The sequence below is a fragment of the Anser brachyrhynchus genome (genome assembly GCF_964034855.1).
Source record: "Anser brachyrhynchus genome assembly, chromosome: 3".
NCBI lineage: Eukaryota > Metazoa > Chordata > Aves > Anseriformes > Anatidae > Anser > Anser brachyrhynchus.
In genome coordinates, this window is record NC_137696.1 from 111,199,302 (window position 1) to 111,227,251 (window position 27,950).

Here is a 27,950-nt window from a genome sequence, read left to right on the forward strand (position 1 = left end):
GCGCAGGACTTGTTAGACAACTCCCTCAGAATTCTCTCTCTGGCCCATCCACAGCAGTCAACTGACCTCAACTCTCCCATTCTGTCTCCTTTGAGATGTACAGCTTTTTGATCAGTTAGTCCTTTTCCTCACTAACATAAAGACCACAGTAGAAGCATAAGTTTCCTTTAATTTTCAAGCAAGTTCTCTGGCCTTTCCGTTGTGGCTGGCTGTGCACTATTAATATAAGTTAACCTTCATATGATAGTGATGATTTCTACGAACAGTACCTATTTACTCTGTTGTACCTATCACACTGAAGCAAAAACTCTCAAAAGGTCTCTGCCAAGTGTAACTATAATGCAGAAATTTCCTTCAAAGCCTTAAATGCACATTTCATAATGCCATATGATTCTGAGAATACAGCTTTTTTCTCCCTTGCAGCATGGAACAGATGCTAAATACAAAATGCTTGAAACATGCAGAAAATCATTTACACTGTGGAAAAGAAGGAAAAAGCTGCTTGACTACCTCCCACTAAAAACTGTGCTTGGGACTCCCTTCCAAAGCTGTTACATTTCTTAACGCAACCACTTTTACACTGCTCAGTGATCAAGAGCAAAGAGTGGTAACAGGGCTGCAGACAAGACTGAAGACAGACAGAAGGAAAAGAACTAGCCTAAGATTTGAGCAGTGAAATGCCTCACGGCTGAGGAGGAAGAAGAAAAGCTAACATTACACCTAAACATATTAGTATAAAAATAAAGAAGCATCAAGCATACCGAGAAATACTGTTCAGCTTCAAGTTGGTCTTGAAGCTCTTTCATTTGTCCATCTGCATCTTGACGTTCCCTAGGAAGGAATATAATACCTTTAAATAAAAGATATGAAGATATTCCAAACAAGTAAACAGAAAGGAGTTCATTTACACTCTTAACATCCTCAGTCTGTCTAGATCAAAGTATAATCTGCAGTTAAACTTGACACTTCCTTCGGGTACCAGACTTTTTCTCATTTTCACCTGTGCAGCTCAGAACACTACACTAATGAGACATCAGTTTAACACTGCTCACTTACTAACTACAACAGTCTGACAGTTTAACCACTAAGACACACTGATAAAGCAAACAGCCACTGACAGAATCTTATTTCCATGTAAAACATCACTGATCTGATCTGACAGACTGTTTTGTTTCTTGTTTGCTAGAGCTCAGACTCTGAGAATGCCTTTATTCTTTGTCAGGCATCGTTTCTTGAATTCATCTTTTAAAACAACTCAGAAAGTCACTTAGTCACATAACAAAGAACAGTAATGTAGTAGAAAAGACTTCCACCATTATTTTATGTTATAGCAATCATCATATATAGTCTTCCAGGTGAGTAACTGCATCTTGCTCACAGAAAAGAAAAAGCACAAGGTACATCATCAGAAGTCTAAAAGAGCAAAGAATAAAACACACCTGATCTACATATTAAACTTGTCTTTTCTGTCACAAGAATGTTCTTTGTGTGAGAAAACCTTAATATTTATTTATTTTCAGTTGCAATAATTGCTTGTAAGCACTTGAAGAAGAATTGCTAGCATAACTCCTATTCGAAGGCCTACTACGTGTGATTAAACTCCCTTAGCACAGGCTATTTCCAATGGTTACACTTCACACCTCTGTATTAGCATTACTGTCCAACTCTAATGACCTCTCCTAGACTCATAATGACAGCACCTTTCCTCTTTACTGAAGCTCTCAGTTGTTTAAAAGAAAATTTCCTAAGTATTCTCCTAAATAAATGTTTCTCAACTCTTCACGCTCCTGTGTTTAAGATTTTTCTTTTCCTTTACACCTTTTGTTTCTGATTATAGGTCTTCAGGGAAGCAAACATTTACTATGGTAAATCTATACATTGCTCAATCACTAAGGCTAGAGTCGCTATAAATTATATTAAACAATTAAGTTTTGCATTATGGAATAGCATATTCTGTGTAAAAATCTTTAAAATTAACGTGGCTCTCAGCTTTTGCAAAAAGAAAATTAAAAATCAGCATTACTTTAAAAAATAGACTGAGCAGCTCTGCTTACTTGCGGAGTTCATTATTTTGTTTTTCCAGACTTAATTTGATTTCCTGAAGATGGTTATTCTCCTGTTTTAGCTGCTTCTCTGACATTTTTAAGGTATTGACCTGTTGTGTTTGCATCTTGAGGTCATTTTGAGTGAGACAACGCTTTTGTGTTTCTTGCTCTATTTTTAATGTCAGGTTTTTTACCTAAAAAATAAACAGAAATGTGAGTTTTACAAATCTACATAGGGAAATAACATTTAAACAGTGTTTCTTATTAACTCTTTCTACACTTTTGTGCAACTTGCACACATCTTTTGATAGACAAATCTATTTCTTGAATGAAGTTATTAGTACAGAATAAATAAGTTATTTTTCCATGTCCATCTCTTAGCATTTTACATTCCAGAAGAAAAACTTTTTAAGATCAAAAATGCCAGAATACTTCAGAAAAGTGAAACTACAGAAAGCAAAATTTAAATCCAAATACAAAGAAGTAAAAATTGCTACCATTTACTTTCAAATACATCCCTAAATACAGATATAACAGAGAAAATATGAAGACATTTAAAACAAGGTTCCAGCTGAGAATTCTTTTGTCATTGTTACGTACATCTTCATTTAGTATATCCTTTTGCCTAAGGAGTTCGTTTATTTTCTGTTGTGATTGTTTGAGATCACAGTCCAACATGGAACGTTGCTTTTCAGCTTCTAACAAACGATTTTCTACTTTTTGCTTTAAAGCTCTCTCTTCCAAAAGTTTCTTCTCCATTTCTGTGAAGGAGATTTAATATCAATGTAAAGCAGTCAACATTTCAGAGGGTTTCAAGAGTGAGAAGGAGGTGGGAGGAAGGAGGAGGTCTATCCCTTATTAACAACAAATAAAATGTTTGTTCTTTTAACACTGAAGAGAAAGATTGCTGAAAAGTAATTCATTAAAATTTTCACAGTAAACCATGAAAAAGCATCCAAGAGGATGCTTTGCAAGTATTTCTGCCTGAGACCTATTTCCTACTTCTGAGTTTCAAGATAACTTCTAGCTTATCTGCAACACATCTGGAATGGATAAAAGGGCGGTTACTTTTTAAAGAAATATTTTGTATCAATCTATGAAGCATTGCTTTGACAATAATAATCTGAAATCAATTAAGAAGTTGAAGCTGTTCAGGAAACTGATAGACCAAGTGACTCATACATTACCACTGCATTGTTTGTGCTTTTTTGAAACATCTGCAAGCTCAAAATTTTTGTGAATGCTCTGCAATTGGAATGATAAGATACATAGGTTGCTTTTTAATCCGTTGCAATAGAGATAAGCAATTCAATTAAAAAATAAGAGCCATCTTCTGGAGTTGTTTGCTAACTCCCCTCTCTCTGAGAGATTTCAATTGTCAGGAGACACCAGAATACGCATGGTGACGATGGAAGCCTACCAAAGGCTTTACTGTTTTTAACGCTATCTAGTAACCTATTTAAGTTGTTACACTGCTGACATATTCTATTTAGGAAGACCATAAGAAATTTGACTACGTAGATAAGCTCTTGAAAGTTTATATTACTAGAACTGTTTGAAAGATTTAAGAAAAATTAGTTCAGAATACCCTAGCACAGAAAATGAATTAGTGATGTCAGCAACAGAGAGCCTGCTTTACTCAGCAACTAACTGTCTTCAACCTAGCAAAGCAGACAGAGAGATTACAACTGATTTTTAAAACTGCTTTACGATGCTAATTGTGTTTAAAAAAAGAACAGAAGAACTGAAAGAAAAAAAAAACACACTACATTTAAGTTCCCAGTAACACTAAAAGATTATATTACCTACATTCTATAATTTATACTTAAGTCAAACTGTAATGTCAAATAAATACCTTTCATGGCTTCAGATTTTGCTTCCTCTATAGATTCATAAATCTTATTTTTGTCTGCTAGTCGTGCTTTTGTGGCTTTATGCTCAGCTTCCTCTTGTTCAAGGTTCTGCTGCATAACTTTGAATTTGTATGTCATATCTATTTCCATGTTGCTCTTTTCCTGTTAAAGAAAAAAAAATACATTAAAATAAAATTTAAATACATCAGGTTAAATACAAAATTTTGGACAACAGTAACATCCTACTTGGAAGTAAGCTAACAGCAGAAGAAACAACACAGACCCTAAGGTACTAAGAATACATTTCATCAACTGTTTTTCTGGTGATAACGTGCTCTAGAAGTTCACATTGACATTACCAGTTGCAAAAAGTTATAGAATTAGAGCCTTAAAAAACAGTGTTTTGTGAAAAGAGTTCAAAAATTACATTTATTGAAGAATTGTTTGAATACTTATGCTTCAATAAAAAAATATGAAAAAATATTAGCTGAAACCTTTTTTATTTTTGGCAATACTGACAGTTCAAAAAAGGTCAGATTTTGCACCAGAAATGACATGTTATTTCTGCACTTCTAAGCTATACATTGGAGTGCATTATTACGTACTTCAGAAATACAATATATTGGAAAACGGTGTCTTTTTTCCCCACTTTTCAAATTGCAATAACAACAACAAAAAAGTGACACTGAAAACAACTTGTATTTTTTTCACAAACTTTGTCCCATGTCTCAATTAACAAATACACAAATTTTAAAATTAAATAAGAATGTAATACCAAAGTTTACTTAGAAGTGCTGTTACCTTCTCTAAATCTGTGAGCTTTTCCTGCAATTGCCTCTTCTCCATTTCCAGTTTGGCTAATGCACTCTTTCCATTTTTCACTTCTTCCTCCAGGCTAGATATTCGACCTAAAAATGAACAAAACATCTATGAGGCTGGGCAGCATTTGGAAAAAGAATGTACTGTATCTACTTAAACAAACATTTCAAACGTAACAGCTTCCAGTTCTGACTATTAAGAAGAGCTCCCTTCAGGGTGATTTTAGAAGTTATCAATAACATGCATTCTTATCTTATATATATCCTTGCTCATGTTCACTTTACTGTGTCCTCACTTAAATAACACTGTATAAAACAGCATACTAATCTAGTCACAGCAAACTAATCTAGTCACAATTTGAAGCTCAAATAACATCACAAAACCTATTTTTACTTCTGAAACTAGAAGAAAGCTTAACAGTTGCCGTAATACCTTGTAAATCACTGATGATCTCTGATCCATGACTTCGATCTCTCCTTTCTGATTCCAGAGCTGACTGAAGATTGAGAAAGTCCTTCTCTAGTTTGAGTTTAGCATTCTCCAGCAGACAGTTCTTATCCTGAAGTTCTCGATTATTAGCTTCCAGCTGCTGGATTTGCTTTGTACTTTCTGTCTGGTTCTTCCTTAACCTGGTTGCAGTATCAGACTCTGATCGCAGCAAAGAATTGGCTTCATCCAACTAAGGATTGATAAAAACATACTTCAGAAACAATTAAAATGTTAACATCTACCAGTGCTATTACAGATTATTACACTTAACAGATTAAAGAAATAAGAAGTGGTATTTTTTAAGATTATTTTTGAACACAAGAACATGAAAAAAAAGAATGGCTTTTAAAACTTCATTACACATTTTAACTCCCACCACTACTAATACAATCTGAACTTCTAAAAGCTACTATTTTAAAATAAACATATAAAAAGTTGGCATGCCTGTCTTTGTAGTTGATTGATTTTCTCATTGGATATTTGAGAGTTCTGATTCCTCTTTTTTAAATCTTCAAGCTGGTCTTTCAAACTGTTAACTGGAACAAAAACAATTCAAAATTGTTAATCAATGTAGTGAAAAAACTTTATAACTCATTTATTTTATCTTTTAAAAAGCCACATCAAAATATAACCCTTCAAACATTGTTCAACATACCCTCATTTTCTAAATTGCGTTTCTTATCTGCTTCATGTTCTGCTTTTCTCTGGTATTCTGTATTCTTATGCTGAAGAAGAGCCTTCTCTCTTTCTAGCTGTCTGACTGCAGACTCTACATTCTTCCTTGAAGTTATCTGGACACATTAAAAAAAACCACACTAATTACATACAGAATCCTGACATTTTTCAAGTGATAAAGAACAGCTCATGCATTCAGTTTAGTTCAGAGTGGAGAAAGACACGTTCCATTTGCTTACTGCAAACACAGCATATCAGAGCACATGTTCAAATACAGCCCAGAATAACTACAGCCAGGAGCTTTTACCATTTAAGACTGTATGATGGCTTGACTTCAATGAATATTGTAATCTGTTAGCATCATGAAGCACAGAAACATACATGTACTGGAAGATCTCAACATTCACCTGAATGAACAGTACATTAAGTAAATTTGCAGTAGCATTAAGATGCAAAGCTGGGCAAAATAAGGACCTTTTACTGACACAGTTCGGACAGGTACAAAAAATGCTGCAAAGAATGGGCTTCCTTTTCTATCAACATCAATCTCACTTTCAAATACAATTACTAGAATTGTATATGGGGTATTTATATTATGTTATCCTCCAAATTAAAAATTTGGAGATTCTGAAGATAAGGAGATTAGAGAAGTCATAATGAAAATCTTTCAGGAAAGGCAACAATGTAATGCTTGTGAATATCAGGAAATCAGCTGGTGTTACTTGCCATAAATATACAGCTACTCAAAGGTAATTTTCTGGTTCCTAAGGAAAAAAAAAAGTAACACATAAAAACGCTCAAGTTCTAATTCCAATAAGAAATAACTTACCTCTTCATCTAGCTCTTTCACTATCTTCTCTAACCGAGTATTAGTAGACCTGAAGGAATTTGAAAAATATTTTTAAACCTTACTGATCACACAATAATTAGACTGTTTGGATATGTCTCATTAATTTTATGTAAGCTACCCTATTTTCAGCAATCACATGAAATTTTGACGGCTGGGGAAATCACTCAAACAATAGAGAGATTCTTATGGAGAGATAAGGAAAAAAAAAAAGTAGCCATGGGAGTAGCAAGAACTTTTAAGCTTTTAATCATTCAAAAACAAAAGGTGTAATAACACTTCTTTATGAACATATCAAATATTTCAAAATAATCTCACCTGTACTTCTGTTCTAGTTCATCTTTGGCTTGTAATTCATTACTGAGCTGTTCTTCTAACTTGCTTATTTTTTTCTGAAACTGAGCAAAATGTGAAAATAAGCATGGCCATTATATAAGATTGGAATCACAGTGTAAAACAGTTTAATAACAAAAAAAGTGAAAGCAAAGAAAATGAATTCAATCTACCATTATGTGTTTTTTGTGTCTTGTTTTTTTTAAACCATCACCAGAAGATTATTGCATTTCTATTTCTCATCTGTACAAGTTATTAATCTTGATAATTTTTAAAATACCGATGTGTAGTAACAGAATTTCCTACATGCTATATTAAAGCTAACTATCATAGAGTGATGTGCCACAGACTGAGAGTCATAAAATTTCTACGGGCAAAGAATGTGTCTGCTGGCCAATTGCTCTCCTTTTTCTCTGTCTAGAGGCCTGCTGGAGCAGAATATTTGGGATAGTCTTTTCTAGGTAAAATATAAATCATAAAATAAAAAGGTGGGTACATAACTATATTGGACAATATTCAGAGAATATCAGACAATATTCAGAAAACACTAAACATGCTCAATGATGTCACATATTCAGAATATTTTTTCCATCTAGCACACGCAGAAGAAACACTTTTGAAATTTGGGAATGTTTGCTTTTCCTCAATAAAATATTAAAAAGATATTGTGAGTCAAGTAAAAATAAATAAATAAATAAATAAATAAATAAAAAGGATTATAATTATAATGAGCTTTTAAAATTGACCCATGTCTTCAGGCTTTCCAATTAATTTCTTTTCCTCCCTTTCTCTTCCTCCTCCAACCCCTAAACATAAAATGTAAAAATGTGGTTTTCTAAAATACTTTGTAATTGTTACAATTATAAGATTACCGTAACAGGGACACTTAAAAAGACATCAAAACCCAAGACTCACTGCTTGAAAAAATAAAAATTAAAAAAGTTGTCAGAATGAAATGCAAAGTTTTACCAACTACATTTACTATCCCCATATAAAGCAAGTATCATGAACATGGCACTCTGTATTTTAAACAGTTGCATTTCGTATTAAACAGGAAACTAAAACTATTATTCTGTTCACTAATGACAGGAAGGAAAGAAGTGGAGTCCCATAAATATTTGCGCTTAAATTTATGCTGCCCAATACGTAATGCATTTCCTTTACAACTCCTTTTCAAAGTTTAACAATTAAGTAAGCTTTAACAAATGTTAACCATAAACTAGCTACACTTGAATAATACAAATGTTTAAGTAGTATAATGAAGTAAGTTTGTTACATGAAAAAATCTGTAGCATTCTCCTGTCATCTGCATATTTAAATTCAGTTGGCGATCTTCAAAAAAATGGATAAACGTGCTTCAGACACTCACTTCAACTGAGAGAAAGATTTATGCTCATAAACATTCCTTTATCAATGTAGGTGACAATTTACACTTCCAAACTCTGGATAAATCTGTCATGAATCACAGACAGTGTGCAGCCACGAATCACAACCTTTCCAAGAGTAATGCTGTTTGGAGCAAACAGAGCCTTACACATTTGTTTTCAAAACAAATTCTGGATTCCAAAAGAAGTCAAGAAAAATCTGTATTCATTCATCTTCACACAGGAGTGCCTTAACACTTGAATATAACAACTCATTCATAAACTATTTCAAAACATAATTGCTTTACTGTTAACAAACTGGTGAATAAACATTTACGGTATTTCATGATAAATCGTGTCCACACAAATCATGTGGGAATGATTTGCTTCCTTTCATAATTCAAATAATACACTCACCTACCTCCTTGCTGTCCTGTAGACAGAAAACATAGTTTTTATCAATGAGCATTAAAAAACTAAAAGGCACCCCCCCCAACACCGGTTCTTGACACCGGTTTTGACTTTGCTTTTTCTTAACAGACTTAACCAAATTAGTTAACCATTCATTAATACTTACAAAAAAGGCACTAACCTCATTTTTACTAGATTGCACCGATTCATTTTCTCTGCAAGATTGAGAGGAGTCACTTAGCAACCTGTCAAAAACAAAAACAAATCCCTCCTGCTCTTATTCGAGTTTTCAACAACTCTGGCAACCTCACCAATCAAGGCATTTTAATCACTTCTCTCAAGTCTTAATTTGACCTAGGCTATTCTCAGAATGAAGCTTGTTTTACCTCGGTAAGAGCTTTCTAATTTGAATCTTTTCTAATTTGAATCTTTTCTAATTTGAATCTCTCTAATTTGAATCTTTTCTTAAGTGAAGTACAACATTGAAGACACTTCCAAATCCGTAACAGCTTATTTTTTAATTAATACTCACAATTATTTAGTGACTATTCAAACACACTGAATACGACTAACAATGCAAAATAAAGGCAAAGGGGGGGGCAAGTGATGCCTTAGCAAGCTATTATTTTGCGTAAACTTTTTTCTAATTCTACTAATACAAAATTATTTTAGAGCTAAATTACAAATCTAGTGTTTTAAAATCTAGTATTTTAAACCCAAAACCAGATTTTCAAAGAGACTATAAATTTTTATGTATATAAAAATATTATTTATTTAAACAGAATTATCAAGGTAGCCACAATTGTTAAATTCTACTTAAATTCTGCATTTTGTATCTTCACAATTGGACACAAATGAAATAAAGCAATGAATAAATTATGTATCTAGGGTAAAAATAAAGGGGGGGATAGGATAGAAGAAAAATCTGCAGGTGTACTTCTAAAAATGCATATTAAATTCTCACATACAAATTGTCTCTATAGTAGGTAAATCCTATAAAAGGCAGCTGGTTTCCCACGAAGGCTTTGGGGATTGGAAAGGTTTCCACGTCTCCCTTGTCATCCTCAATGTCATCAAAATTACTGCTGTCTATATCACTGCTAAGCTCAGGAACAACAGGAGCAGCAGCTACAGAAAGGGGAGAAAAGATCAACTTTACTCCAGCCACTTTGCATATACTGGTATCTCTCTAATATTAAGAAGCATACAATGTAAGTTGTCACGCTAGTTAAATATCTATTAAACATGCAGTAGAACTGTAAATATTACTGTGAAGATTTTTTTCCCCTAAGGAAAAGTATTTTTTCATTATTTGCTTAATATATGGAATATCTAAGGCTCAAAATGTATTTGCTAAAGTAAGCACATTTTAGAATGGAACACTAAATACAATCACCATTTTAAGAAACTTCAGTAAATACTTTAGAAGTTATGATCAAGCACAGGAACAGAAGTACTTGTTTTTCTGCCTAAAGCTATCAAGTTCTCAATACTTTCAGTGAAAAGCAGTAAAACCAACAAGACCACTCTTATAGCTAGTCTTAATTACAGATTAAAAAAAAAAAGGGTTAAAAGGTTAAAAAATGAATAAAATAAAACAAAAACCCATCAGAACAACAATAACAAAAGTCACAAAAATAGAACCTAATAAGCATTCATTCTGCCAAGATTTCTAAAACATCCAGTTTTGCCGTTCAAATCTACAGAAATCTATAAATTCAAACATGATAAATGTGAGAATAATTTCAGTGGGAAAAACGTGTATTTATTATCTCTTACTGATACAGTTTTTATAATACAAATGATAAATAAGAAAGTTATCTGTAAGTTGTTATCTGTCCTGATAACAGAAAAGATTTGCTGAATTTATAGAGCCTAAAGTTTTTCATATATGCTATTACTGAACAGTAGCCTTATGCAAATACTTAAAAAAAAAAAGCTTACTTTTAAACTAATTTACTTACTCTCTCGAATGTTGTCCCAGTTCCACTGATCACTCTTAAAGAAAGGGTGATGCTTTATTTCTTCTACCCCATTTCTCCCAAGTCGCACATCCCTAAACATAGCAAAGAAGGCAAATTCACATTAGGAAAAACTGCACTTTGTTTTGCTTTGTTTTTAAATTCTGACTTGCTCATAAGCAGCAAAGCAACTTTCTGTAAAGGCTGTCCCTGTAAACCGCATTAATAGTCAAATAAAAGAAAAAAAGAAAACCAAAAAACCACCAACCACAGATCTGTAGTTTCTTATATAAAATGTACTTGGTTTCTTAATATCCACTGCCTGCGACTGCTAAAACGTCCAGAAGTTGGAGTCTGCCACGTGGGGAGTAAAGCGAGAGAGAGAGCACTGAGGCAAAAAATAAGAAGAAACTAAAAACAAAAACAAAACCCAACACCCTGGGGGAAAAAAAATTGCTGAAGTCCGGTGTCTGCCAAACCACATGACAAACCTTAAGACTCGAGTGCAGGAAGGTCTAACTTACTGCACAGAACAGTTATTCAAAGCTGAACTGAAATAAATATTTTAAGAATTCCATCCTCTGTCCCATAACTAACCCTGACACATCTTTTGCTGATATTTACAATGAAGCAAACCTAAAGTTCAACAAGAAACTTCCAGTTTGACCAAGAGAAGTTTCCCTTAAAATGATCTGCAGGAACAGAACATAAAACCGATGCGTGTAACACAACTAATAAATCACGGGGTAGATGCTTATTTCTTCTTGTCCCTTTAAGTGCCTCAGCAGTTATCACGCATACAGAAAGAAGGCATCTGTTTCAAATAAGTCGCCCGAGCACTGCATTAAATATAAACAGGAAGACGGACACACGTAGTGGAAGTACACCTCGCAGCATTCGCATGATTAAATTCTACCCCTATTTTCTCTCCACCCTGCAGCTACTGGTTTGAAACACTTAACGCCTATCTTTCCTGAGCAAGTGGGATCCTGCTCGGCAGAACAAACAATTCTCTTTGAATGCAAAAAAACATTATAAGACAATGCATTTCTGCATTTATTTTTACTAATCCCTCATTCTCTATAAGCTAGATTATCTACAAGTCAAATTTGGGTGATCACCGGAAAGCATAAAAAGGCATTATCAACACATAGTTAACTTTGGACCTACAGCGTTGTTCTTTTAAATCAAAGAAATTTAACATAATCTGTGCTTTCTAACACTAAAAATTTAAATATTCAGGTCAAGAACAAGCTTACACAGCTAATATCAATAAGTAGAGCTCAGCTCTACCAAGGGAGATCTCTATGATTAATTTATAGCCAGAACAACATCCTCTTTGTTTGCTAGCTACACTTATCAATTAGTACCATAAGGTAAATGAAAAAAAGTTCAAACGTTCTATGAAAAAATGAACAAACTAGGTAAATGTATGCTTATCTTCATAAAAGCATGTTTTCATTTTTTATAAGCAACATCCACTTAGTCACTGAGCACAACAATTTGGTCCCCCTGCCTTTAGGGGCTTAAAAATTACTTCCAACCTTACAGGTTTGTTGCTGTGTTTTACACCACACAACAGCTGGGAGGATTTGTTCAGCACAAATTATGTTGTAGCATGAGCCATCAGAACTACTCACAGAAATAAAATGGAGCACCTGGAAAACACCCCAAAAGAAAAACTAGAGCGCAGATGATTTTGCAGAAGAGATTTGAACATAAGTTAGGAAAAGCAATCGAAGGAATTCATTTTTACAATGTACATGTGCTAATACCATCTAAAATAGAAACAGTACCAAAATAATACATACACCTACCTGTCAGTTAAAAAGGCACAGATGAGGTTCTTTGCGTGCTTAGAGATTTCCACATCATCTGGGAAATGTAATGAGTTCTTATGATCCATAATTTTACTGTATGTTCCTACTAAGGAGTCTGCATAAAAAGGAGTATCGCCTGAAAATAAAATAGCAAATTGACTGATTTTCAGGCGTGTTCAAGTCATGTAAGTTGAAGAAGACAAAAAAAGAGATGTAAAGTCTACAAGCAGTTTAGCCTGAAATTGCCTTTACATTTAAGAGAGAAAAAAGGAGTACAAGGTACAAAATAGCATATCCTGCTAGAATATTCCTTTTTCAAAATGCCTGTTACACATTAAACCATTCTCTGTATGACATATCACTACCAAACTTTTGCCCAATGACTTGCATCTTTTGTTCTACCTGAATAGTGTCGCTGTGCTTTCTAATTTACGTGATGGATGACACCCACATGTAAGCCGCTCTTCAAGCACTTCCAAGGGTGTAAGGGAGGAAAACTCAGCAAGGATTTGCTGAGGCACATTCCTTGAAGAGACTCCACCACTGCTCTCCCAGCCCCTATCCAGGGGCAGGTGAGCCTGGGGCAAGGCAGTTCTGATCAGGAGCCTTCAGAGCACGTTACGGCACCACCAAACCCAGATTCTCAAATCTTGCTGACAGACAAATTATATCGGCTTGGGTGCCCATATTAACATGGGCAGGCAGCTTTTAAAATTCAGCCCTTTCTCACCCAGAAGCTTGCAGTGTAAGGTTTAGTTAATTTTAGTTTCTTTGCACACGTAAACTTAGAAAGGTAAAACTGGGACAACTGAAGAAGAATCAGTATCAAGAAAGGTATGTGACATTGAAGTTCACTGACAACATCCTGCATATATAAATGGTTTGGGTCAGTAACCAAGAGGCCGCAACTTTTACAGAAATCCCTTTTCACAACCAATCCACAGGCCTAACGGAGGAGGTGAATAATTAATGGCTTATTAATTAAAATTAATTAACAATAAATAATTAAACAAGTGTGAAAGTCCACAAAGGCTTTTAAAAACGATTGTCAACTGTCTCTTGACAATGCTACTTCAGAATTGAAATGCTAATGCTAAAATTCTTTTATGTTAGGTACTGTTACTGGGGTGAAAAAAAAGAACTTTTCAACGGTCAAAATCCTGGGGGCTCAGCGCAGGACAGGAAAGGAGGACTCAAGCAACACTCGGAAGTTCACAGGTCTTTTATTGGTGGTAAGCGAAAGGCAAGCAGGGGCCAGCTGCAGGAAGGTACCCCCGCTTCCCACGGGTGGTAAATCCACAGTCATTCCCCCAGTCCGTCCCTGGCTGGACATCGGCCTCCTCAGGCTGTGCCTTGATGGTCTGCCCCCATTTTCTTCATGGGTGCTTGTTCTTGGGCTGGACATCGGCCTCACGCGTCACCATGGCGGTCTGCACCAACTTTATTGGTGGGTGTCTGCCTGTGGCCTGGATGTTGTTCTCAGGCTGCGCCATGATGGTCTGTGCCAAGTCTGTTGGCGGGCATCTGCCTGTGGCCTGGACATTGGTCTTCTCAGGCTGAGCTCTGATTCCTTCCGCCAACACTGTTGGTGGCTATCTGCCCCAAACTGCCATCATTTTGTTAATGTCGACCCACGCCCTGATGGTCAGCAAATACTTTGTCAGTGGGTCCAATTCCAATTCTGCATCATCCACCTTTTGACGCTTACGGGGGGGTTGGCCGTCGAGGTAATCCAGTTCTTGGGTGGATTTCCTCTTCCTCCCCAGCCGCACCATTTCATCCAGCCTTGGACGCTTACATGGGGGTTGGCCACTGAGGTGTCCAAATCTCACTTCTTGAGATTTTCTCTTCCATCCCAGACGGAACATTACATCCATCCTTTGGCTTTTGCAATGCATCGCTCAAAGGCTGGCAGTACCTGCCTGACTTCTCTGCACCCTGCCTACTCCAAGTCTCCTTGAACCGCAGGAGCGAGAATCTTGGCAAGATGTTGCCAGACACAGGGCAGCCCTTTTTATAGGGTGACCCTCACAGTAGATGGCAGGTGACATCACAGGAGGCCCCTTGGTGGCAAAGGAGGCAGATACTGAGTACACCCAGCATCATTTTGCTCATCCTTACCACAGATCTAAGAAGCAGTCTTCTCCATTTCATCTCCAATTCATCCATCTTACATGACTCAACAAATGGTGTACCTTGCTGTGGGAGATGGTGCTGATCAGGAGAAACTTCTTAGAAAAAGTGGTTAAAATTGGAAGGGGTTGCCCAGGGAGGTGGTGGAGTCACCGTCCCTGGGGGTGTTTAAGGAAAGGTTGGACGTGGTGCTTGGGGACATGGTTTAGTGGGTGATGTTGGTGGTAGGGGGATGGCTGGACCAGATGATCTTGGAGGTCTTTTCCAACCTTAATGATTCTGATTCTATGATAAGAAAAGTGATAAGGGTTTCAAACGTCAGCTAGCCACTATCAAACACTCCAAGCCATCTTATAGGTGCCTGTTTCATAACAATACGCACGTGGGAGTAGAAGATCTGTCTTGAATAGTTCAAATACAAGAACCAAGAAAATTAAAAGGTTATCTAAGAGAAGCAGCATCTTGATCTGAGCACTGTCAAATGGATCTCACATGAGCCTCAAATACTGTGTTTGTAAACAGAGCCACTGAAGAAAATCATGTTGGTGCTGGTAGACAGGAAATACAACTGAGGTTGGAATAAGATGATGACTGTAGAACAACAAATAAACAAACAAATTACAGGGCATAACCAGGCCCTGTAATTTTCAGTATAAAGGTGAAGCAGGTTTTAACATTTCAAAAAGACTGCATAGATAGTAAATCACATATCCTCTTCAGAGGCAGAGAGAGGCTCAGATTAAATGAAAAAAGGGGGGGGGGGGACGACATGAGAAGCGCAAAGAATGAAGAGAGAGAGTTCAGCAGAAAGGGTACAGTGTTAATCACATCTAGCAGTATGACGTGGCTAAAACCAAAACAGAAACAAAGCCATGACTTAACTCCCATCAGAAAAAGCGTCTAAAAATCATAGCCTTAACAAAACCAAAGATTCCAGTCTAGAATATACACAATAAAAAATGATGTTGAATACTAAAGAAAAAAAAAGTAGTAAAAATAGTGTAGGTTCAAATATTATAACAAGATGGCCTTTGGTAGGAAAAATACATGAGACCTGTGAAATGTTAGGAATTTTTCAACACACAACTCCAAACTTTATGAAAAACTACACCAAATAAACCCTTTAAAATTAAATGACCCATACTGAAAGCCTGGAATAAAGCCACGATGATGCAGTGAAATGCAGATGGATTTTTGTCCTAAGCATGTATAGGATCCTTTACATAACCAAGCTTCTGTAAAAAGTGTACTTCTTCACTTTCACATCAAAAAATGTTTTCATTAGAGGGATGAAAAGGTGAGCATCCTCTTAGATACAGCAAAAAATGAAGTTCTGAGAAAACATTTCTGAGCAGCTATGTCCAGTATTCTAATAACTGAAGAATTCTATTTATCGCTAAAATTGTTTATGAGATTGATAATTACAAAATATACTTTTTGTACATCAGAATGCCTTAATTCCCAAAGGCATGGAGATTTCAATAGCAGCATACACTGAAGTGTCTTTCCTGGCTCAGGATGCCAGAAACATCAGATCTGCAACATTCCCAGAACATGCTGATTTGAATTTTGAGTAATTATATGCTCAATTCCATCCTTCTATAATCAAACTATAATACTGATCTTCAGTGTATTTTAAATCACAGATGACTCATCTCTTTAACAGATTATATTCTATGTTAGTTGCCATAGCAGTCCAGTTTACTTTATTGGAAAATCCTGACCCAAGCACAAAAGAAAGAATTAAGCTATACTTCCACAGTCATTTTGACATAACAGAAGCAATTGCTGGGAGAGGAGGGAAGAAACAAACCAAACCAAATACAAACAAAACAAAATAAAGCAACCATGAAAACAATCAAACAAACCAAACAAGTCTTGCCCTTCCCACTCTTTTCCCATCTCTGCATCCCTGACATCTCAATGCTGCCCCAAAAATGGGACAAGCATTTATTGAGATTGTGGGGTAGCTGATCCAAGTCAAAAACTATCCTAAGAATTAGTTTTAAGCTGAACCAAGTCAGGGAACTAATCGCTGTGCAAGCACCCAAACAGCTGTTGCCGCAGAAGAGTGACAGAAAGCCCAGGGAACAGGAATGAAACAACCGCACCAGGCAGAAGTCAGAAGCCGTGAGATAATGACGCACAACCAGCCCCCTGGCAACAAAGCACATGTGAAGGCACAGTAAAGACTAAATGCCAATGTTATTAGCAGAAAGAAATTGCTACTTACCAACTAGCATCTCAAAAAGGAAAACTCCTACAGACCACCAGTCACATTCCCGTCCGTAATAGCCATCGCCCCCTTGCGATTTCAAGACTTCGGGGGATATGTAGTCGGGGGTTCCAACAGCCGTGTCACAGCGCACCATGCCTGTCTGTGCAACAGCAGCAAGTCAAACAGCTCCATTAGACATACTGCTGAGTCTTCACACAAAACTGCAGTAGCGTATTAGTTAACCAGGATAACATATTAAAAAAATATAACCCGTAACACTTGGTTTGAGGTACACGTTTGAAAGCTTCTATTTTTACTCCAAAAGCAATACGGATTGGAATGACAAATCCTGATAACCTGCCCTCCTCTCCTTATTAAACATATCTCAAAAATTGAAAAATTTTGTGATTTTACTCGTTTTCAATATGAACAAACACATGCTATATTGGACCGCTCCTTACCTCACTAAATTCAAGGACAAGTTTCTGAATAATTTTGATTAGCTTAGTTAGGCCCTACAAAGCAGGTACGTAACATTTTTGTGTAAATCAAACAATTCAGCAACTTATAGGTAAATTCTTATGGCCACGTCTTTTTTTTTACTTAGAAAAAAGTTAAAAGTTAAAGCTATGTTTAAAGAACAGCCAAGTTTTAAGAAAAATAAAGTAAAATATAACTAAGTGATTTTTATTAACATATTAACTTAGTTGTACTAATGGAGTGACTCTTTATCCTCTTTGCTTCACACTGACAGACTACAAATGCAGGCGCTAAGTAATGCAGAAATATCAGCAGATCTGCCAGCATGCTGGTTCAAACTTACAAGACTTATTTCCTTTAATGAAATTCATTGCATTCATGCCAGAGAAACCAGATGGATGAATGAAATAAAATCCTGGATGAAGCTAAAGAAGTACCAAAAATACATTCATCTTTTACTATGTCACTCAGCCTCGAGTCTTTTCTAAGTTACCTTACAAAGTTCTCTGTGCATTTTGCCATCACTTTTGGCTGAATATTAATACAGCCATCACCTTTGGCTGAATGTTAATACAGAGTATCAGTAGGAACAACTGAAGCCAAAATCCATATCTAAATAAATGAAAAGAATCAATTTTGCTTTTGGAACTATCTATATGCAGAAAAATTAAATACCAAATGAGAGTATTTCTTTTCACATATAATACAAACTGCCAGGAAATTTTATTTATGTACGAAAACAGGATCCTGGAAAGTCATGAACCAGTAGGCCAAAACACTAATACTGCAGAGACTTAAGGAGTACTGAAGACCTCTTCCTTGTAAATGCTTATCTTCCTCTACAACTCTATGCTGAAGCTAAAATGTAAAGGAAGTTTAATTTCTCAGTTCCAGAATGAAGAGCAGGCTTACTTCTGTTTCCTGCACAATGAGCCAGATAAAAGCATACCACTTGATCATCCTGGGCTAAGAAAATGAAGCAACTCATTTTAGAGGAGCTAATGCACTCTTTGGAGAAAGAAAAATATTGCGTTTTACATTAAATGACATTATGGAAATAGCACTGGAAAATAAGCTAAAGCCCAAAGGCTCCAGAAATCCAAAGCCAAGAACACTCAAAAACGGATCTGGCACAAGACGAGAACAATTACTTTGTCGTTCTGCTTCTAACAGCACTCAGGCAAGTAGGGCTGCGGCATCGTAATGAGGCAACAGCCTCCAGCACTGGTGCACGTCCACGCCTTCCTTACCCAAATGCAAGATTACAACAAGGGAATGTCTGTGCCTTCCCTCGGTGAAGCCTGGCTGAAGCCACCTGAATCCCTCCCCAAGTAAGAAGATACGTTAAATATAATGTCACCACAACGGTGCTGAGAGGCTTCTCTGAGGACTGCAGCTTCAGTCACAAGATCAGCTGCATCACCTTGACACCTAAGCACTTAATGACACCCTATTTCCCATTCCTCTGTAATTAATACAGCAAAACAAGAACACTTTTTAATATTTTATACATGTTAATGTTTTATGAGGAAAAGGCGGCCCTACCCAAGTCTGATGGCTGGCAGGTGGCGACAAGAAAGCTTCTTGTCAATGATGTTGTAGATGCTAAAGAATTCCACTGTACAAGGCCTTAAGTTTTCAGACAAGATGTCAAAGAACAAAACAAACAAACAAAAATATTTCTCCAGGCAAAACAAAAGGGCTCTGTGTGCTAACATCAGTTTTCAGAGGGCTGTATTTCTCTTAACCACGTGGCGTTGGTTACTCTTTCTCCCCACAGAACTCGCTACTGTCCGTCTCAGGAGCAAATCTAAAAATGTATTATCACTTGACTAGAAACTTGGGTGTTGTCCTGTATGTATTTTTAAGTACTGGGTACTCTTACTACCACAGTCGGACCAGCTTCTGTCATCTCTGGCATCTAAGCCAAGTAAACAGGGAAGTCCTCTCTGTGCGCTACATGACATCTTGACATTCTGTACATTCTGTGAGATGGCTTCTGCCTTCTGTATTTCATCAGCTGAGAGGAGATCTGAAGGGGGCCGTTTTCTCTGGACAAAGTGCTACTCCTGTGTTTCAAATCCTAAGCCCCTGTTTTATGCCGAACACCACACTTATTTATAGCAGTTCTGATACTAAACTTCCTCTCAGTAGTCTCAGGCTGGCATTTTTCCTGAGACTTTTCTCACCACCTCCAAAGATCAGGGTGGATCTTGGAACCCCATTTGAGGGAAGCTCCCGCAGCTATGTGACAGATGTGCAGTGAAGAGCTTAAAAAAAACACCACAAAACCAAACAACCAAAAAAAGAAGTTGTCAACAAGACAGTATGTTCTCACAGCTTGTGAAGATTTGGCTGTGAGGCTACTGTGTTTCCTAGGATCGATCGTACAAACCATTACACTGCTGAAGGCAAAGCAGTTCTGGTTTCATCCTCAGCCAGACCCTAATGAGTTGCTGTCTTGGACCAAGGCTAAGAATTAGACTTTCATTCCCTCATGAATTTCTTATCAGCAAACAAGAGCTGGAGAGTGCTGGTGCGGATATGTTAGGACACTGCAGATCAGGTGTTAATACTACCCTCAGGCTGCAGACAACAAACTGAAGCAAGAAGGATCCAGCAGAGTCTTGGAGGAGCATCGAGGAGAAATCAGTGTCCTGCTGAGCAGGAGGGCTCGACCAGATGACCTCCAGAGGTCCCCTCCAACCTGAGCCATTCTGTTACTCTGTGAAATAAGCCAAGTTCTAAGGAGAGGCACATTTCTTCTTTCAGCTAAACTATCTGAGCCGAGGCAATAATCCCAAGTGATAAATGGTTCCTCTTTCAGTCACATCTCTTTTCAACAGACATTCTCTAAGCCTGTGCTGTCCTGAAAGCACAGTTAGCACAAGCCAGAGCTATGTACTGAGCCAGGCAGCACTAGCAGTTACTGGCTCTGCAACACCTACAGTAGTCAACCATGCTACTGCCTGGTTTATTACTTACAGCAAACCCAAAGAGTAGCATCTGGTGAAACCTGCACTGGGCTTCTTTTCAATACCTAAGTACCAAAAGGGAATTACAATTCCTACTAAACCTTTGAGGCCAACTCCATCCTTTATTCACTTACAGATATTCACGTTGTTGCAGATTTAAAAAAAAACACCAACAACAACAAAATATCACAACCAAGTTACAGAAAGAGGCCGGTTCCTTTCATGTTGGAAAACATCACTAAGAGACTTAGCAATTCTTTCCACATACTGGTAAGGAGGAATTCTGCTGCAAGTGTCCAGAGTGGCCTGGACAACTTAACACTCATTTCAATTCCACAGCAAGTATCAAAAAAGTCTCTCTTCCAAACTGTGTCTCTCACAAAAATTGAAGCAGAGTTTTCTTCAGCTCTCAACAGTGTAAGGAAGATGCTAATGTGTACAACTGCTAAAAGAACTGCAAGTCAGAAAAAATAAATAAGTGTTGGGTAAGCATATATTTTCTAGAAATCATCCTGCCAACATCAATATTATATTTACACAGCTGGGATGCGTTCATGTTTTGTAAGAAGTAGCATAAGATTTGGAGACAGTCCAGAGCCTCTCAACTTCTAAAGCTTCCTGTATAAAATATTTTTGCCATTCCACTGAGTCTGAGAAACATGAGGAACTTAAAATGTAGCCTGTTAAAAATTAACTTCTTTAAGAGATCACCGATTCATTGATGATGTCCAGTCCAAAATGGAGCTTGCTATAGCTCTTCACAAGAGCTGTGCATGCAGTTCTCATTACAGCATGATCAGCCGCATTTTAGTATTCCATGCTTTTAGACAAAACAAACAAAACAAAGTAAAAAAAAAAAAAAAAAGAAAAAAAAACAACTTAGGCTCACAAATTCTGGGCTCCCTAACATAGCATAAGTGATTTCCTTTTTTATAGATAAATGTTTTGAACTTTTTGAAGCTTTTCTATTGTCTCTTCTGATGAACATTAGATTTCCTTAAGACCTACAGTCTAATTGGCTCAAAATGAAGGATAATCTAAAGACTGTATTAAGAGATCAAATACCACTTTTGACTTTTCCAGTTAAAATAAAGGCTGTCCCCTACAATACAGGCAGCTAAATAAGAAAAGTGGAGGTAAACAATCTGTACATCTTTGGAATAACAACTACAGTATCAGCCAAACTAAACAGACTATTGAATCTCAATAAACAGATGTGTTCAAGAGTAATATATTGTCACTTGAAGGGGGAAAAAAATGACAGCAATTCTAAATACAGCTGGATAGACACTAACTTAACAATGCAAATGCAAATTAAGTAGGTTTCAGAAACTATACCAAGCACTACCTAAATAATACAGAATCTAACACATTAAAGCAAATAAGCTGAGAAAGGATCATCCTTGCCAACATTAACATAGAAATCTTTCAAAGCCCAAGTAAATGATACATTCATACAAGTTTTTGAGCATCTGTTTTAATTTCATAGGAAGAATGTATCATGTAAATTGCCTGACACTGTTTGTCAGGGAAGATTTGTGCAAACTATTAAAGATAGTTTTATTTCTATGTCTCCTTTAATAATACAAGATAGCGCATCTTGTTAAAAATACAATAGCTATTCTTATGCAACTTCATTAGAAAACTGTATTTGGCTGCACATGATACAATCTAGACAGCTAAAATATGACATTTTGACTAATAGCAAACATAAATTTTAATCAATAGATCACATTCCACTGCTGCCTTACTGTGACCTCATTTTAATGACCACTAGAGGATGCTATGAGAACAATTAGACCTAGAAAAAAATATATATATAAGAATGTTATATTGCCTATAAAATCATTTCATTTATAGAAAACTGTCAGCTTATGAACTGTTCCAAGGTTACTAATGTTGAAACTAGGAGTTGTCTCATAAGCTTTTCAGACATTTGGCAAAAAGATGAACCTCAGAAATTCATAAACACGCATGCTTTCAAAAATAACAAAAAGTAAGTTTATTTCCTTCTTCCATGTGCCAAAACAGTTTGTTATAGACAATGTTACACTATTTAAAGTACCCTTGTATTTAAAACTAGGAGACAAGGAACAGCTTTCCAACCAAGTGGACCATTTGATAAGTATTCCTTTGGGTATTATAACTCATAAGAAAATATCCTTAGAATTACAGTTTATAGATGATATATTATTCAGTTGCATACTTACTTCATCCATTTTCATGCAAGTGCCAAAGTCTGCCAGCTTCAGATGCCCATATTTATCTAAAAGCATGTTGTCAGGCTTCACATCTCTGTGTATCAAGCCCATGGAGTGAATTGCATCAAGAGCAAGAACAACTTCAGCTGTATAGAACTTGGCCCATTTCTCAGGCACATCGTAATTGCTCATAAGGTTTACGAGATCTCCTCCTGGCATGTATTCCATTACCATATACAAGTATTTGTCATCTTGAAAGGCACAAAAAAGCTGCAACATAGAAAAAAAAAAGGAAAAGGAGCAATTATTTTTCAGAGACAGCTGGGAAAAATAATAAAGTACTTGAATACTTCAAGTTGCATTAAGCCTGAGCATACATTTGCAAGGATGTAAAATAACTTTATTTTATATATTCAAATAATCTCTATTTCCTACTAATTATTGCAGTAACTTGAAATTTAATGAGCTTTGAAAACTCTCACTTTCAGTTTTAAGGAAACAAAAAAGATTTCCCTGTTACTTCAGTGGTATGACTATGTAAATCTCCATGTTTCTTGGAAGTATCACTACTAATCAAAATGCCAAATATTGAATCTGAGAAAGGGGGTACCTTGTAAGGATTTGAAAATAGCTCAATAGTGAAGAGTATTTTACACATTTTCTGAATTTCAGATACTATAAACATATATATGTGTAACATTTCCATATATATTTATAAAAAAAAAAACAAAAAACAACCTGTCAATACTGATTTTGTCCTAAAACAACATGTATGCTGAAATGAGAAAAAAATCAGAACAGAAATAACAACACAATAATACAATGTAAAGAAATTATCCTTAACATTGAAATTAACTGTTTGGTATGCATTGCAGCTACTATGTTTCCAACTGGCATGATAGTTAAAGTAAGTTTAGTCTTTTTAAAACATATTTCAGACCCAGAGCACTGAAATTTTATAGAATTTCACTCAGCAATCACCGGGTCTGAAAATGACCCAAAACAGCAAAAAGAATCACTATGTATCTGAAAGTCACTTTCTCAGAGAATACTGCTCTTTTACATTAAAAATTAAAAGTATTCACATCTTTAAGTTACTCACACAAAGTCCAAAGGCAATAAAAAAAAGGATGAATGGAAAGGAAGAAATCAGAACTAGGGAGTCTGTGGAGGACAAGGAACCCAGAAAGATAGGAAATTTATCACAGATTGGACCTTCATAGTAAAATTTACTGTGTATTACTTTTCACACACAGATAGTATATACAATACATAATGTGATCATGTATTTAATCATTAAAGTCTAAATTAAAATCCAAAACAGGGCCTGTATTCCCATACCTAAAGGCATTAATTTAACACAACGATAAATAACACTATGCCTTTATACAGCACTTTCAGCATAGTTCTCAAGGGATTTCATAAAATCAACAGTATCTAGGGCTCTGCTTTCACTTTTTTTTTTTTTCCCCCACATGAAGAAGACACAGAGAAGCAGTGTGATCTGTCCCAGTTTCTACCTCAGAGAGCGGGACCTACATTTTCTTAAAACCAGCTCCAACCCCCCGGGACCACAATAGCTAAATATATCGCTCCTATACACTCCATCACAGAAAGCACAATTGCAGCTATAATACAGTTGACATTTTACATTTACAAATATACATGCACATATAAATATCATGCAATACCCTTTTCTGTGATAATAGTCAGACATTTTCTTTCAACTGCATGATCATTCAGTTCAACTGTAAAAAAATAAAAATACTTTCTAGACAACTTTTGTCACTAGAACAAAACCAAAGTAGTAAATAAGTCATCTATTCTGTTAGGTGTTTCACCTGAATACAGGCAAGAATACAGAATATGCTCAGAAGAGCAAAACATCTAAATGGAAAAAAAAAAGTGAAACGTTGCTTGCAGGCATGATGTAAAATATTATGAAAAATATATGGAGAGCTTAAGGCCTGTTTTTACTTTCTAAAAATACAGAAGCACAGCAATGTAACTGAGAGGATTTAAATGTATTAATTATTTAACAAAATATATTAGTAATACCATTCCCTAAACGTATACTTTCACTACACATTTTATTAATCCGTGTAGTCTACCAGTTATAACAAATTGCAGTATTTAGCACTAATTCTTCCCAAAAGGATAATCCATTTTACAAACATGATAACGAATACCATGAGACAGTTGCAAGCAACAGTGTTCAAGAACAGCTGAAGAAGTCAACTCTCCATCAGCAGGAGGATATTGCTTCTGAGCTGAGATGTGGTAACTGACCACCAGAGAGAGGATAGCTTCAAGCAAACTACTGTTACAGTCTCCGGTCTTGCAGGACACCAGGAGTGTGCACTCATCCACCTAGCATATCCCAACTTAAAGGCCAGTAACATCTTCAGGCACTCATAATACTAATTTCTTGTGATCAACTGACCATATCATCAAGAAAGACTGGAAGTAATGCTGGCATTTGTTTCTATATTCCTATACAGATTTTTTTCTAGCTGGAACCATAACTTCTCTTATCTCCGTTATTCCCAATAATTATTTGGATACTTAATTCTGTTCATTCTGGATACTTAAAATTCTGTTTAATTCCATTTTATGATGCATTTTAGTGACCAAAATACAAGTTAATCTACGTCCTAACATAACCAAATGCACAAAACTCACTGAAATTGCTGTAAACATGCATCTTTAAAAAGTACGATCTGAATCTAAACCATTGAGTTTAGAAGTAAATTCAAATCCAGCTCAAGACTAGGAATGATTTATGGCTTTAATATTATTATTTTACTCTTACATTTCTTCCTTACCTGAACCACCCATGGACTGTTGGCGAAGGCCATGATATCTCTTTCTTCCCAGAAAAAGGCTGAATCTGATCTCTTGATCATTTCAAATTTACTAAGTAGCTTCATTGCATAAACCTTCTGTGTCATTTTATGGCGAACCTGTTGGTTGAAAAGAAGCAAACCAACTTTTTCAATACATCTCGTAAAAATAAAATGATAATAATAAAAAAATTGAGTACCAACATAGCAAATTTCTCCTAACTGCAAACTGTTTGTTGGGATGCGATGCCTCCGGGTCTTCATATATCCAACTTGCTACACAGTAAGAACTTGAGAACTTTCAAACCTGGAAAGAAAAACCTGACAGCTGCTCCAAAAAACATAGTAGGGAAGAAACACGGATGCCAAGCAGATGCCAGAGCCTGGCCAACTCCCGCGGCTGCTGCTGCAACCCCAGAGGAAAAGTTGTGGGGCCACAGGAAGGACGTGCCTCAGGGCTGCAGGCTCTGTTTGGGATAGCTGCTTTACTGAAGATGGACTGATGCACAAACACATGTTCTTTGCTACTAAGGCTATGACCGTAAAAATGAGAGCTGTCTTCAGTAGCCTGCTTAATCCAATTGCAACTGCTAAAAGATTTTCTTAGAATCCGAAACGTACCACCTTCCTATAAAGAGCAAGACTGCTCCTAGCATTTTCGGAGTGAATACGCCTACTTCAAATCACCAGAGTACTAGAAAAAAACAATAAAATAATTATTTTTACCGAAGAAAAAGAAAATGCTTTTCTATGCTCCCTTTAAAAGTTTCGTCACGTAAGAAGAAAAAAATGCAACTCTGTTTACAATTTCTTATTCTGAACACTATCTCTGTTTCATCAATCCGTTAGAAATTCTGCAAGCAGTCCACTTCAGATTCGTTCATCTTTTATGTTTACATGAAAACACTGCTATTTCTTTTTTTGTTCTTAAATTCATTTTAAATGGTGTGAACTTAGTAATATGGATCTTGTTAGAAAACTGAAATTAAAACTTTTATCACAAAATCTGAACATATTTTGGAAAACTTCATCTGAATACGGACATGAAACAGAATCCTTACGACAGACTGTAAAGTCATTATCCTGTTAGTGAAATATTCCATTTATATGACTAATGAAACAACTACTAAAGGACCAATGTTGTAACATTGACAAGTGCTCCTTGCAGAAATCAAGGTGAGGAGTATTCATCTATGAGATGTCTGAGTCAGCAGAAATAATAAACTAACTATATCTTAAGTTTTGGCATATTTTATGCATAGAAAAAAAATAAAATTAAGTTGGCCTAATTTGTGACATCAAAACCAAATGGTAAAGACTTTGTGGTTCATTTAAAAACCTAATATTTAGTAAAATAAATCATATCCCCCAACCTGTTAGGTTGATGCAATGTCCAAGTTTAATCATGATTCTTGAAATACTGTTTAATAAGCTCTTTTCCTGTACAAATCGAAGCATTTCAGGTTCATTACAACTGCAATGCAAAGCTTCAGAGAAGCACTTATGCATCTACAAACATGGGAGCATCAGCCTCCTGTTCCTGAGGAGCCGTAAGCTTGAGCTTGTTGCTCAAGCCAACAGAAATGATTTGTAGAAACGGGAGAAACATTAGGTTAAAAATAAATAACTAAATAAAATCTTAGAAGAAATGAAAACATATATAGCAACAGGATTATCTATCAATTTACAGTTCTTGAAATTGTGTCTTTTTGCTTTCAAGAAACAGGTACAAAAATGTTAGTTAGCACCTTGCACAGTTTAACACTGACCAACAACTTTCTGCATAACTAAGTCAAAAAACCTCCAGCCAAACCCTAAGACAGAACCATGTCACCTGTGTGCATTACGAACATTAACAATTAATCAGCTAGTGAACATGTCTTCTAAGAAAATTTTGCAAACTACCTTCCTCCCATTTTCTAATCCCTGATGGAATTATTTACAAAGAATTGGTGGTACACCACAAACCATGCTCTGTAACGTAGAGCTTTCGTAATCCTGTTCAAAAACAGAAGAAACTCAGCAACAAGAAACCTCAAAGAAAATCTTTGTCTAATTGCAGAAGCATTTTCTGTGAACCTGCATATACATCTCTGTAAGGCATTTTAGTAGTTTATGGTTCCTAAATTCATCGTGTACTCGTGCTTGGGTGTAGTTAGTATAGCTGCCTTCATTTACAAAAACAATTATCTCCAATTACTTAGAGAAAAAGACTCCAATAGTCAGTACACCCCAAAGAAGGCTCATGCATAAGAGGAGCAAAAAAAACTCGTGCACCTCTCTAAATAGTGCCATTAGATTATTAGTTGGCTAAATTATTTCTTGAGAAATTTCAAGATAGGTTTCTTCTGGCACATCCAAAGGCTGACTGTATCTTGGCTTGCTTCGCAGGTGAACAGACCTACCAATTATATTACTTCTTTTATCACGACGATGGCTGCTGAAGACAGCCTGTTTAGATGATGGCCACTGGGCTCTTCACC

The 27,950-nt window shown here is 36.1% G+C and overlaps 1 protein-coding gene across 2 annotated transcripts in view; it reads right to left on the reverse strand.

Annotated features, from left to right (window-relative positions):
• ROCK2 (Rho associated coiled-coil containing protein kinase 2) overlaps positions 1–27,950 on the reverse strand; it is a 103,948-nt gene that overhangs the window by 16,519 nt on the left and 59,479 nt on the right. For both annotated transcript variants that reach the window (XM_080584069.1, XM_080584070.1), the window contains exons 4-20: positions 25,450–25,587; positions 22,634–22,894; positions 16,984–17,128; positions 12,615–12,753; positions 10,801–10,892; positions 9,805–9,964; positions 9,018–9,081; positions 7,047–7,126; positions 6,711–6,759; positions 5,862–5,997; positions 5,651–5,742; positions 5,150–5,396; positions 4,700–4,806; positions 3,901–4,060; positions 2,646–2,806; positions 2,055–2,239; positions 762–831 (exon numbers count right to left, since the gene is read on the reverse strand). In XM_080584069.1, coding sequence (XP_080440195.1) covers positions 762–831; positions 2,055–2,239; positions 2,646–2,806; positions 3,901–4,060; positions 4,700–4,806; positions 5,150–5,396; positions 5,651–5,742; positions 5,862–5,997; positions 6,711–6,759; positions 7,047–7,126; positions 9,018–9,081; positions 9,805–9,964; positions 10,801–10,892; positions 12,615–12,753; positions 16,984–17,128; positions 22,634–22,894; positions 25,450–25,587 — 2,286 coding nt within the window. The remainder of the gene's footprint in view (positions 1–761; positions 832–2,054; positions 2,240–2,645; positions 2,807–3,900; positions 4,061–4,699; positions 4,807–5,149; positions 5,397–5,650; positions 5,743–5,861; positions 5,998–6,710; positions 6,760–7,046; positions 7,127–9,017; positions 9,082–9,804; positions 9,965–10,800; positions 10,893–12,614; positions 12,754–16,983; positions 17,129–22,633; positions 22,895–25,449; positions 25,588–27,950) is intronic.